Below are 13,123 nucleotides of genomic sequence, written 5' to 3'. Positions count from 1 at the left end.
TTGAGAATGGAGATACAAATCAAGTGTCTACAACTGGCCTGATGAGAATTTGAATGTAATGTTTTAAAACTTTCTCAATGTTTATAAATAAAGATTTGAAAAAAAAGAAATATTGATCAGTTCCACTAAGTATTTTTCAGACCAATAATTAATTCCATTAGACATCTAGGACCTGGTTACAAATGTGACTGTGTTTTTATTTCCCTCCGTATTGAAAAGAAAAAAATATATTTTTATTTTCTTCTTTATTTAATACATTTTCACACAACAATAAATTACACAATATTCTAGTTTTTGGTGAAAATGAAAGGAGACAGAAGAAAAAATATTATCACTGCCCCATTGAACTAAACCTATCAAACTATTTAACCAAAGATATACCTTAGTAATGGAAAATAAATACATCAAATTGCTGGCAAAATCTGACAAACAAACAAAAAAAAGCATCAAATGGCTGACACCCTCAGAACTTTTTTTATTTACTTTAACTCGTTCCCAACATTTTTAAACTTTATTTTGCCTGAATATTTATTTTCAGTTTCTTTACATGTAATAATTAAATTGGACTCTTTCATTTTTTGTTAGTTTTCAAAATATTATGTCCTTTAAGGTTATAACTACTCTGTCTTTATTCAAACTTTGTTGTATATGGCAGACTTTTGTGATGTGCTCTATACATTAGTCATTACTTTTGGCAACTTTTAACGCACAACTTGGATCAAAAGAGCATTTGATCTTCATAACTGCAAATGCATTTATGCCAAGTGTAAGGTTACTTCAGATTCATAGTTTACTCAAGTATTCCAGTTTTTTTGTACATGCAAAAATAGCAAGAAATGCATATCTTTGAAACTGACCTTCAGTGCAGAGCTGTTTGTCCTTGTCTTCTGAGTCTCTTGGTGAGATGAAGCGTTCATGATATCTTCACAGTGTTTCTCCTGCATTTTCTCCTCCATCATGATTGTTTCCTGCAAGTTAATTTTTTTATTTTATCTCCTATATATATTTTTTGTATATTTTATATAAGTATAAAAAGTTCATGTGTAAAGTTTATCAAATGTAAATAAGAATGAGGTGTTTTCTGTTGCAGTCAGAACCATCTGATTTAATGTCCAGCATGAGGCCAAAGAGTAAAAGTGTGTGTGTATAAGGTGCCACAAAAAAAGTTAATTTTATCCCAAGGACAAAGGAGGTACAGAAAGTACATGCTTATCAACCATGCTTTTCCTGTGCAGTGCAACACGGTGCCGTTACATTACATTTCCAAAAAGTGAGTGGAGCTTCAATTCTTAGCATGAGCTACCTGCTGACTCAAGTTCTCCCCCACAGACACAATTGATTCAAACTCTTCTGTGTCTTTGGAAGAAGAAACAGAGAAGAAACGTTAAAACACACCTTGCAGACTCCAGAGTGGATCAAATCCCAGACTGCAGATAGATTGTATCATGTTCACACTCACAAACACACATACTTGCTCCTTTTTTGGATCTCAAAGCTTACACCCACATTCAGCAGACTGTAACAATGCGTTTGGAAGGGAGGGGGTAGAATTTCATCCAGAGTGTAAACAACAGTTGCTTACCAGGAATGAGTGCCGAGCTATAGTTGCCCGTCGTGACAGAGGAATACGAGTGCAGACAACGAAAGACAAAAAAAACCCTGCAAAATCTCAGAGCAGAAATCAAACAAGTTGATACAGAGAAGCACCACATCAGGCTTTGTTAAGGAGTCATCCATGCTCGACATTGATCTGTTTATAGGTTAGGAGAAACTGAAAGAATGTCAGTCTGTCTACCCCTCATGCCACAGCAGTGAGCAATGAGTGACACATCTCAACGTGCTCCAAGATTAAACGATCACATGAGATTAATAAAAGTTACTGGATTGACAGCAACACCAAAAGAGATCCATAGTATACACTCACCTTGTTTTAGGAGGCTCAGCCACAAAATAGTCGGACTCAGTCAAGTCTAACTTGATCCCTTTTGTAATCTTTTGTGGAGCACGTTTTGATGAGGAGCGGTTCTGGCTGAGCTAAGTTTAGATTGGGACAGAGGAGCTCCACTCTCCCCTTAAATACCACCAGGGCACGGCGAAGGGCATCTTCAGCCGGCTGACGCTTGACAGGGTTCACAAGAAGACTCAATCATTTATATTGAGATGATGGGACCCTTCACAGGTGTGTAAATACTACATGTCATCTGGATATTTTATCGTCTGCAAAAGTCAAGATTGGGACTTTAATTTATCCACAAAGAGAGAACTTAAAGTTGTCTGAATTTATTGTTTTGAAAAGACTACAAAATAAATCCCTAACCCAAAGTAAACCTTAACCAGATACATATTACAATCCAACTTCCTTATTATTTTACATTAAAAGTATTCACAAATAAACACAAAGTCGCTTCATCAAATGTAATCAGTTGGATTTATTAGTGTCAAACTCAACATATCCTACGTTCAAAAGTTGCCATATCAAAGTGAACATTTACTCATTGATTACAAATGTTTGCACTACGTAAAATCAAGACAATTGTAAAGCAGCAACTTGAACAATCATAAAAGAAAACAAAAATGTTACAAGTATTCTAAAAGCACAGCAGTGTTTTAACAACAGGAAAATAAAGCACACTTGTACATAACAGTTGAGATGTAAAGAAGGGTTGGAAGGACACAGGTGGGTTGGAACTGCATGGTCAGTCGGCACGGACTGTGGAGTCTTTCCAGTAGGTCATCTGGACAGGTGGTCACCCTATCTTCCCCAAACCTGAGAGGAAACCACAAGAAAGTTCATTAAAAAACAAAATCTGAATTTTATCGACATTTTATTCGTAAAATATGGTTTAAGTACATTTAATGAAAAGAAAAGATAATCAGCCTGACAAAAAATAAAGAGAAACACCTGAAGTCGTCACCAACGTGGTTGGTTGGGTCCTCGGAAAGGTGGCGCGCGCTGACGCATCACTCTCATGTTCCGGTATTTGGACATGATGCTGTAGCTTTTTCTGAAGACCGGCTTAGGATTCATAAAAGGACGTGGTACCAAGGTCTCCTACGATGAGACGGAAATTGACTTTTAGCAGATTGTTTGCTTTTCTCTAAAAATATCAGGATGAAAGAAAGCTCTGAAGAGCTCACCATGAGCGGTCTTCTAATATGTCCATGCATTTCCATGCCCATCCTCCTTGGACCTGCCGGAAACCGTCCCCTCTGCTTAAAAAAAAACGAGTTTGAATTTGTCTAAAATAAATTCTTCCACTTTTCTTAAAATTTTTAACAGTAACGAAACATTTTGTATATTGTAAATGAAGCAAAAATTATAAAAACAGTCAGAAGTGATTTCTTTACCTGAAAAGGTGGTGGCCTTCTGAAAGGCCGTGTAGGCCTGCTGCTGTCCTGCATTGGATTAAATGGTCTAAAAAAAAAAAATAAAAAAGCATATCAAAAAAACAATAGTTTATTTTGATCAAATATCGCAATTTTGACAACCTTTATCAAATGTAGGAATGTATTAACTGCTTGAATGTGTAGCAGTAAAGGCCATGTTCAGCCAATCAGACTTCACCATAGACAGTACAGAGAGAACTGGACTGACTATCCAGTCACCCTCTTGCGTTCCAAACAGGAAGTACCCACTGATCCCAGAAAGCCAAAATCCCATAGGCTTTTATTGAAAAATAAACAGCTATTATTCAGTCATTCTATTTGTAGGAATAACCATTCTAGCTCTGATACCTATTTTAACATGTTCTTGATAAACCCAATTTTTTTTCATGATATATTTTCCTTATTGCAAGTTATTCGAGTTATAAATTGACCAATCAGATGCCTTAGTAAAAGCATGTGGTGCCCGCTGGCCTCACCCCCAATGTTTCTTTGACAGATTCTCCCAAGCTCGCTTTCAGTGGAAGGGTTGTGGCTTTTCAACAAGCTCACTTCTGATTGGCAAGAGTGGTTGCCATAGAAATGACTCAGACTGAATCAGACCAATCGCCGCTTACTAACGTAGTCTGGTTCCAAAATGGCCAAGTCTGTACTGTAGAAAATGACGACTGAATTGACGTCATTTCATTGGAACCAGAGGTAAGGAATTTCATACAAGGAGCGTCACACCCTGTTTTGTCCAGTGATAATAATATACCGTCTATGGACTAAATTTGTCTTTTTCCAGAAAGGTCAAACCAATTTTTTGGATCAGAGTATGTTTCAAGGAGAAGTGGATTAATTGTTGGATTTACAATAGGATTTGTACCTAAACACCCTCTTTTCCAAATATCCGCGTTTTCTGTCTTCAGGTGATCTGGAATTGGCAGATTTGGAGCGTCGCCTGTTGGGTGTGGTGTCTTCATCTGAGCTGTGGTCTAGAAGAGAAAAGAGGAAAACACGTGAGGAGATCCTGTCAGCTAATGCTACATAAACAGAACTGGAAAAGCACGAGCAAACAAGGACCTGTTTTTGACTTGGGGCTGGAACTCTTTGGAGGAGAGCAGTCTTTAGAAGAGGAACTGGGCCCAGGAGGCCAGTGAGACAAAACTACAAGATCCCGTTTCTCAATTGGAGAAGATCTGTGGAATCCAAAAAAATGGGTTTTGGTTCAATTTTAATCCAATGACATTCAAACATACATTATTAGCATTTTAAATAATTCTGAAAAAGAAAATTAAACTAACCCTTCAGCTTTTAAAGAAAAAAAAAGCATTTTAATCCAGTTACATGTCTGATAAAGTCACAATTAAGTCATCACTTAAGGTACTTACAAAAACTATGGCAAGTCCATGCTCCTATTTTGTAACCTGATTCAATCTGAGCTCTTCCCATTTATTCTGCAGATATTAGAGCCAAATCCTGGGAGGACTTTGCCCGGCCTAGATTAAACCAAGTCTTCCATTGTCCTGAGGGACACAGCGAGGAGCTTCTTGACTTTAGTGCAAGACTGGATAACAGGTAGTCTCATCCATTTGTCCCTTTAGTCCTCTTGAGTCCTGGTTTTCATCCATGAGAGGATCACAAGATGGACCTTTAAGTGCAGATCTGTGTATTCAGTTAGAAGGAAAAATATTTTCCGTCTAATGACGAGGCTTCTTTACACAACTGCTTTTCCACTTTTAAAGGGAACGTGCTGATGGTATTGGCACACAAAGGCATGGTGTGTGTCCTCAAGACAAAGATGATCTGAAGGGGTCTGTAGACATGGTGAACAGATCCATTTTCCTCTTCAGCTGCAGTTTCAAGTTATGGTGGGAAGAAGTAGCAAAATGCCAGGATAGAAGTGAGGAATGAGTTCTCACCAAAGGCCAACATCTACACATGAAGATTTTCTTTATCTTTCACTTGACTCCACAGACACATCTCAGTGCTGCACATCGTTTGTGCTAGTTGACTTTAGATAATCAGAAGGGCAATTGGATTTAGAAAATCTCAGATTAGAAAGACGGACTGCAGCTCTCCTTGCAATGAGAGTATATGTAATCTTCGGTTTGTTCTCCTCACATTCTTCTGACAAACTTGGGTCCATATCTGTCAACATCATCCTTTAAGGTACTTAGGTCATTTTTTAAATTTCACAGCAGCTTTTTTTAAAATTCTTTTCAAATTCAGAAGGATGTGTCCACCTGATGGTTTTATGGCGGAATAGAGTTGACTTAGGCAGGAACTAATATCAATCCTGGTGCACTTCCAGTATTGTTGTCCGACTTTAACATGGAGAATATTCTTTAAGCTCTTCTGGAGTTTTTTGTGACGATAAAGAGGCACAACATTAAGGTGCCGAGATGCACTTCATGCAGCATAAGGTCAAATACAAGTTGGATTCCATTTTTGGTGTTTCACCCTGAAGCTCTCTACTTCAGCGGATGTAGAAACTGATCCTTCTGGGTTTAATTAAATCACATCGATTTCCACTTCATTTTAGACACTGGATGTACTTGTATTAACAAGTGGGGTGATTTTTTTTTTTTTGCAAAGTTCAAGGCTTTAGCATGTATGCCTTCTTTGCAATCATTGCGAATACTAAATGGACCTTAGGGGTGGTCAAATATTTTTCAATAAGTATTGCTGCATACGAGTAATTCTTGAAGTGATAAAGCAGCGTCCCACTGTTGGGATCCAGAGATGTCTTCATCGAAGTCTCATTTTTGAGGTCTCTTTGACACGTCAAAGTCTTCTACTTTTCCCAAAAGAGTTCTTGAGGATTTATCAAGGTATAAATTGCAGTCACTGAAGATTGGAGTCTCCCTTTATTCAGGGGCTTAAGACGTTCAAATCGCTCAAATAAAATTGTTATGGTGGTCATTGCGGTCCTCTTGCTTTGATTAGTTCACTTTTTCACGTCTGAATTTCTTCGGTGTAAAGAGGTCTTCATAGCATTGTATGGAGAATTCATGCAGTCAACATTATGAATATCGAATCTTCTGTAAGCACAGCTCAACATATTTCCCCCTCCACGTCTTCAATTATTGTTAGGAAATTTATAGCAGAGCAATGGTTGAAACTGGAGCATGACCTTTTTGTTTTTATCCAACTTGAGAGGTGGGTATTTTGAGGGACTCAGACATGGAGGCATTTCAGACACTTTGTAGGTTTGCATCAACTGAATCACTGTTGCACATTAGCTCATGACATCTCCATTTTCCACTGCTGGCACTCTTTCACACATTCTTTCTTGACCTCCTAATCATCATCAAGCCCCCGCGAACAGCGCTACAATGAAAATACCATACCTGTGCGTGTTTAAGGAGCGGCGAGACTCCACCTGTTTGTTTCCTGTGCCAGAGTCTCTTGAAGACTTGCTGGCATTGCTTTCGTCACTGGATGATGACTCTTGCCGTTTTGGCTTGCGCAGCTCCTCTTTTTCAGGAGAAACAGCGTTTGTTTGGAAACGCTTCTTTCTGATGGCGAGCACAGAGCCGGGGGTTCCACGTGCAGCTGGGTCGCCCAGACGAGGTCTGGGTTTGACAGTTGAAGGGATTCTGAGCATCATGAGAGACTCTGCTCTCATGTGTTGACTCTTAACTAGGAAACTTCTATCTCTAAGAGACAAAGGCCTGCCACGAAAGGGCCTGGGGATACTTAGTGGCTGAGGTCTCTCCCTTCTGGGGTATTTCACAGGGCCATGCTCAGCTGCAGGGTCTGAAGACGGCATACTGATGTTTGAAATCCTCCTCTTGCGTGGTGGCACCCCTTGCCTTTCCTGGGGGCTCCGCTGGAAGGAGGACGGTGGAAAGTGGCCTCCTCTCCATGAGGGGGGTCTGTAAGGGGGTTGGCGAGGGACATCCTGTCCCCTCTCTCTACTGTGGGATCGGCTGCCCTGCCTCTCCACAGGACCACGCTGCCGTCTGGACTCTTGTTCAGATGACCACCTGCATATCCACCAAACAATAGAGAAATCATTACAATGATAGATCCACTGTCATTGCAAGAGGGAGGTGGAATTTTGACTTTTAGCTTAAAAGCAGCCCCTTCACAAGCCAAGACAGACAAACAGGAAGTAGAGGTTAACTTTCAAAGAGCAATTACAGTTGTAATCATCCTCCTAATGACACATGTATATCAGACCCCTTTCATTTCTTCATTACACATAATGAGCTGGGACAGAGTAGAGGTCTTCAAAAAAAAACCTTGGTGACCAGGAGAAATGGCCAGTTTCTGACCAGCTCTGTAACAATTTTAACCAGCTGGGGCTGCTGCTTCACTCTTGTACCTCTCTGTACACGAGCCTCTCCCATGCATCTCTCTGGGGCTCCTCTGTGAACCAGAGGGTCGTGGCTCTCCATTGTGTGGAGGAGGGAATGATCCTGAGTCCTCCCAGCGCTTCACGCCACCATGACCCGAGTGTTCGTAGGGTCTTCCTCTTGAAGGTGGGCCTCGTCTCCGGTCCTCCTGTGGAGGGAAGCCGGACTGTCTTTTGGCACCTCTGAATGATCCCTGGTAAGATGGGGAGGGGCCAGACCTTCTGTCTGGAGGGTGGTTTCGATTTTGTCTCGGGGAGGGTGACCTTGGGCCTGAGGGGTGGCCATGGAAAGGTGGGTTTCTTTGACTTTGGTGTCCCTGTGTTGGACTGTGAAAAGATGAACGGTGCATCATTTGGTGGGGTCTGTCTGGCCGAAACGGCGACTGCCTCCGTGAGCTGTGGTGTGGTTCCATTTTGGAAGGGTATGATTGAAAGGAATCCTGACTATGAGACTTCCAGTGATTAAAACGCGACTCCCTCTGGTCTTCCATTTGAGGAACTCTTCTGCCAGTTGGTGGGTGTCCTCGTCCTCTACCTCTAGATTCTCTCCAGTTAACAGGGGGCCGAACCGAGTACCCCTGGTCATCTCTTCGACTTCTCGAGTTGGGGTTATAGTGCCCTTCATTAGGTCCATGGTCATTTCCATAGGATCTAACAGAACAAGAAGAAAAATGAGATGATTATAACACTACTCCTAATATCTCAATAAAATTAGCCAAACACAAATTCACGCCTCATTTGTCATATTTAGAAACCATAAAATAAAAAAAAACATGTAACTTTACCTGGGCTTTAAACGTGGTGGTCCAAATTGTGTTCGAACCATCTCTGGAAATGGGTGTTAAACCTGCAGAACCAAAACAACAACACAACAATAACACTACAATTCAAAAGAAGCATTGTAGTTGTACATATGTGACAAAGTTTGACCTAAATTTACACTTTTTCAGGAAGCTGTAAAAGGTTAACATAAAGCTTACAATAGGACAGAAAACTGAATCAGCCCTTCAATTTCAAAACAGCAAGAAAAGATGAACCATGTGACAGCAAGGGACCACTGCATTGAACAAAATGTATTTAAAAAATACTGCACTTTCACCTTCAACTTTCAGCTACCACCACCAAAAGATAATCACTTACTATGGTTACAACGATTAATCCATGAAACAATACGAACCAACAAGATCAATTTGTCTCAGGCAAGTTGTTAATCAAATCGACCCATAATATTTAAAAATAATGTTTAAAATTAGATAATTGTTAATCGATATTGAAAACTATAATTTGAATTGAGGTACTACAACTAAAAAATAACCAAATGCCATTACAGCGCACCATACACATGATGGCAGCAAAAATTATCAACCCATCATTACAGCCCAATGTGTGAAACAGAATTTTAAAAAGACATGAACACAAGGTCTGGTACAATGTTATAATAATGTTCAATTTATTTTATTTTTATGTGGAAAAATAATAGTGGACTGAACTTTATTAAACTAAAATGTGAATGGATATGCCAGTAATTCTCGTTTTTTGTACATATTTATTTTACATTTGATTATCTTGCAAGAAATACAGGGAACCTGGAAAACTTCTCCTCCACTGTTCAGTAGCCATATATTTCACACCAGTCATACTGGTTCAATTTTTGGCAAAAAATGTCCTGGATTGATATTAGGCGAATCAGATCAATTCAGATTGTTCAAAAGGAACCAGCAACCACTAATTACGATATGAATTGCATTGTTGTTGAAACATATCGTTGCACCCCTGATTTTTACATAGATGTTGAGGGGAATAAAACACAGTACAGAGGCTAGTAAACCCCTACAACAAGTAGCTAAAAGAATTGAACACAAATGTATGTATAGTGTGGCACTATGCTATCTCTTATAGTGATGTCCAAGTGAAGTTGTAAAAAACACACTGATGATGATGCTACTTCAGTTTTTTTCTGTCAATTATAATAATTGTGGGCACTGGGGATTCAACATAAAACTGAACCGTTCCATACGCGTTCAACAATTCAATTCAGCATTTTTTACAATACGTGTTATTTATTCAGTATTAATCTGAGGTCCCTTAAGGGTGTCTGCTGCAAAAAATAAAGTAAATATTGTTTATGCTATGTTTATACCATGGTCTGGGTGAATACTCGATTCTGATTGGCTGCTGGGTGTGCATTAAAAAGTGATAATGCACAGTAATAACGCACACCTAAAAAAGAAGTTCCGGTCACACAGACCAAACGTTCGATATCACTGCGCAGGCTTCTTTAAAACACATTTTCCTTCATCGTCTGGACAAAACAAGCAGTAATGGATGAACTTTCTCTCTGAACTGATGCTTTATTCAACTTATTGTAGCGACCAGCATTTATATTCCTCTCCTTTTGTAAGGTAAATTAATATTGACAAATTGGTTATTCTCCTTCTAATAAAACACCACTCGACATGAAAGGTGTAGTCTTCTGTTTCACCACAAGAGGGAGTTTCTCATTTTAGAGCAGCTCAGAAGAACGAACCTGCCGTGAAATGAAACACAGACAGAAGCTGAATATGTTCTAGCTGCTCACTGAAGGATTAACGTCAGAAAAAGAAGAAAAATATCCTAATTTGTCCGGGTCTTTCTTTCAAAACAGCAACACTTTACCACTGCAGTTGAGGTCTGTAACGGCTTCCGGCTTCATGCCGTGTTCCATATCACCGTGACAACAAACCGCATCACGGGTGATCAAATAGTCCGCTTTTTTGTGAAAAAATGAGCTAAACCAAAGAAATAACAAGAATAAAGTACTAAATATTGATTAAATGTTTATTTATTTTGTAAATGACCATGGTATAAGCGGGATAATACCCTCCGAAGAGTGCATTATGAGAAATTAACGCACTTCACGGAGGCAACCGTCCTCCGCTTCGCGTCGGACGGTTTAGGCCTCCGCGTCGTGCGTTAATTTCTCATAACGCACACTTCGTCGGGTATTATCCCTTACATATTTAATAGTTTTTACATACATTTATTACTTTTAGGTGATTCAACTGAAGAAGCAAACTCTGAGGTAAACGACTGCCTTATTATAACTTTTGAAGGACGTGTTTAGTCTAGGTATTTTTCTACTGTGCAGCAGAATGACCTTGCTCGGCCATGTGACAGGAGCCAAGAGGAGAGACAGATTAACATCATTGATTGTACAAAACAGGGAGGTGGAAAGACAGAATACAACCAGTTAAAGCACGAGCCACTCCGCCATGATCATATGAAACCATAAAATGATTCGCATACTCCTTCCCTCCTGACATGCGACTAGGCAGAAAACCAGTTGTTGATGCCTTTTACTTTTTGTGTGCCCAATACTACTGCTAGTTGGTTGGTGAACAATACATGCTGCTTGACATCTGGAGCTCCAACTTTGATCCAACTTTTACTAACAACTATTTATTATTACATTTGTTGAATAAGTGGAATATTTTTCTAAACACAATTAGTATCTTACTTCCTCATCAACCAACTTTGGGAGAAAAGCAGAGGGGTGCTTCAAAAAAATGTCGTGAAAATTAGTTTAACTACAACAAAAACAACAAAAAGGCTTTATAAATGTAAATGTAAAACCCCATAAGTAATTTGCAAAAGTATTAAAACTACCCTGAGAGATCAGTGCCAGACGAATCTTCAAATTAATATAAAATCTGATTGCAGGAAATAATTGTTGCAATCGATACCTGTTTTCGTTTTTGTTGTGTTAAGTTTTCAATGCAGCCAAACCCTTTTAAGGTATGAAGGCCTCAGGTCACGATCACAACCGATTTTAAAGAATCTTTCAGTCAAACGACAAATTAACGTCAACTTAATTTACTATATTTACAAACACACTAAAATTCACCGAGTTACACTAAATCCAAATATGTGTATAAATCAGTAGGGTTACGTTACGCCTGTTTCTGACCCCTCCAGTCCCCTGCTGAACAAACGAAACCTGATTCCAAATTTAGCATTACATCCACGCAGCTGCTGACACACGTCTCCCGCGGTTTTATTTTTAGTTTTATTAAGTAGACTCAAAAATTTTACTTCAATGGCTATTACTCCGATACCATGTTGGATCTAGCTTATTTTCGAAAATGTACAAAAGTAGGCCGAGTTAACGTCGTGCTAACAAGCTAGTTCTTAATCAGGCTAAAGAATCGGGGCTCCGCATTTAAGCTAATTCGGCGCCGCTTAAAACAGAATCACTCGTTTCGGTTATTTTTGTACAGTTTAGTAAGACCTTACATTCAATAGACTACAACATTTAAAATATGCTAACTATAAAATATCAAGTTACTTACCAAACGCTAGCTGAAACGAAAGCTACGTGTATGAGTGTGACACAGTTAGCAACCGCACTCGTCTTCTAACCACTACCAACTCGTGGAGTGGAAGGTTAAATTACAGCGACCCCTGCTGTAGTGGAGTACACATTACACATAATTTCTTAGAATAAAAATAGAGCAAGTCACAATACTTCCAAATTGGGATATACACAACATTTTAGTAGTGCTTTGTATTCTTCTTCTTCTTCTTCTTCTTCTTCTTTTTTTTTTTGAACAAGTTATGTGCATCAAATCATTACTGTCATGACTTACTCTTATTTTGAATTGAAATTTATTTTACCAAAATAAAAGACAACATTTAAAAAGGTCAACAAATAATTTATATGTATTTAGGCTTTAAAAGAGGGCCACATGGTTGTCATGATATTGGGCTGTATAGGGTGCTTACATTAGTGGATGAAAGGAAAGCAAGATGAGGCACATGTGTCAAAGTTCCGGCCCCCTAGGTAATTATACCCAGCTCTCCACATCATTCCATCTTATTGTTATTAATGGTCCGTTGTTATCTTGCGCTTATATCTGACTTTAATAATTTTGACAAAATATATATTTTTTGGAGAGTAAAATATTTAAAGTTATTTAAGGTTTAAGTTGATTTATTCTGGAATAATTTTCCTGCCTTTTTATTATTTCTAATTATATGTTTATATTAAAATATTATGGTGTTAGAGTTTTAAAAATTTGCATTTTGATAGCTTTTTGGACTATTTTGGCATCTACTACGATTTTTTTAGGCAAATTTGTCATTTAGAAAATATTTTTGCAGGCTATCAGCTTCAGCATTTCAGATATTAACTTCAATGCTTTCAATTATCAGCTTCAGTGATTTTAACTATCAACTTTAGTGTTTTTAGCTTTAAGTTTCACTGTTTTCAGCTATCAATTTCAGCATCTTCAGCTATCAGCACTAGCATCTTCAGCAGCCAACTTCATCTTAAAGCATTCCCACTAGCATTATCACAGGTAATGCTATATATCTAGTTCATAATCATGTTAAAAAGTTACAGTTTTAAGGTATTAA

General features: G+C 38.7%; 2 protein-coding genes across 5 annotated transcripts in view; both read right to left on the bottom strand.

The window, feature by feature from the left end:
- si:dkey-71d15.2 (SH3 domain-containing kinase-binding protein 1) overlaps nucleotides 1-2,274 on the bottom strand; it is a 3,901-nt gene extending 1,627 nt beyond the window's left edge. The window contains exons 1-3 of one of the 3 annotated variants that reach the window (XM_036215083.1): nucleotides 1,583-2,274; nucleotides 1,304-1,356; nucleotides 858-968 (exon numbers count right to left, since the gene is read on the bottom strand). In XM_036215083.1, coding sequence (XP_036070976.1) covers nucleotides 858-968; nucleotides 1,304-1,356; nucleotides 1,583-1,712 — 294 coding nt within the window. In that variant the 5' untranslated portion in view covers nucleotides 1,713-2,274. The remainder of the gene's footprint in view (nucleotides 1-857; nucleotides 969-1,303; nucleotides 1,357-1,582) is intronic. The other 2 variants (XM_036215084.1, XM_036215085.1) reach the window with 2 other exon arrangements.
- Nucleotides 2,275-2,414: 140 nt separating this feature from the next.
- si:ch211-114c12.2 (uncharacterized protein LOC336578 homolog) lies at nucleotides 2,415-12,446 on the bottom strand. Of its 2 annotated transcripts, none has more exons than XM_024263106.2 (10): nucleotides 12,058-12,446; nucleotides 8,515-8,576; nucleotides 7,700-8,380; nucleotides 6,720-7,358; nucleotides 4,450-4,565; nucleotides 4,253-4,361; nucleotides 3,349-3,415; nucleotides 3,139-3,213; nucleotides 2,903-3,052; nucleotides 2,415-2,767 (listed from the first exon to the last, which is right to left on the bottom strand). In XM_024263106.2, the coding sequence occupies exons 2-9, from the start codon at nucleotides 8,553-8,555 to the stop codon at nucleotides 2,912-2,914; spliced, it is 1,869 nt and encodes a 622-aa protein (XP_024118874.1). In that variant the 5' UTR covers nucleotides 8,556-8,576; nucleotides 12,058-12,446; the 3' UTR covers nucleotides 2,415-2,767; nucleotides 2,903-2,911. The 2 variants fall into 2 exon arrangements, with proteins under 2 accessions (XP_024118874.1, XP_024118883.1); XM_024263115.2 differs by having other exon boundaries at nucleotides 3,139-3,210; nucleotides 12,058-12,437.
- Between the last annotated feature and the right edge of the window lie 677 nt (nucleotides 12,447-13,123).

This window comes from Oryzias melastigma, linkage group LG14, assembly GCF_002922805.2.
Source record: "Oryzias melastigma strain HK-1 linkage group LG14, ASM292280v2, whole genome shotgun sequence".
Taxonomy (NCBI): Eukaryota; Metazoa; Chordata; class Actinopteri; order Beloniformes; family Adrianichthyidae; genus Oryzias; species Oryzias melastigma.
Note: the sequence above shows the minus strand (reverse complement) of the source record. Positions and strands in the feature narration are given on the sequence as shown.

Bases quoted from the DNA above. Each gene is read 5' to 3' on its own strand.
- si:ch211-114c12.2 (XM_024263106.2), bottom strand. From the start codon at position 8,555: ATGGTTCGAACACAATTTGGACCACCACGTTTAAAGCCCAG. The intron at 4,566-6,719 runs GTATGGTATTTT...TGGATTCCACAG, and splicing joins CGCTCCTTAAACACGCACAG to ATCTTCTCCAATTGAGAAAC. The intron at 3,053-3,138 runs GTGAGCTCTTCA...GTCTCATCGTAG, and splicing joins ATATTAGAAGACCGCTCATG to GAGACCTTGGTACCACGTCC.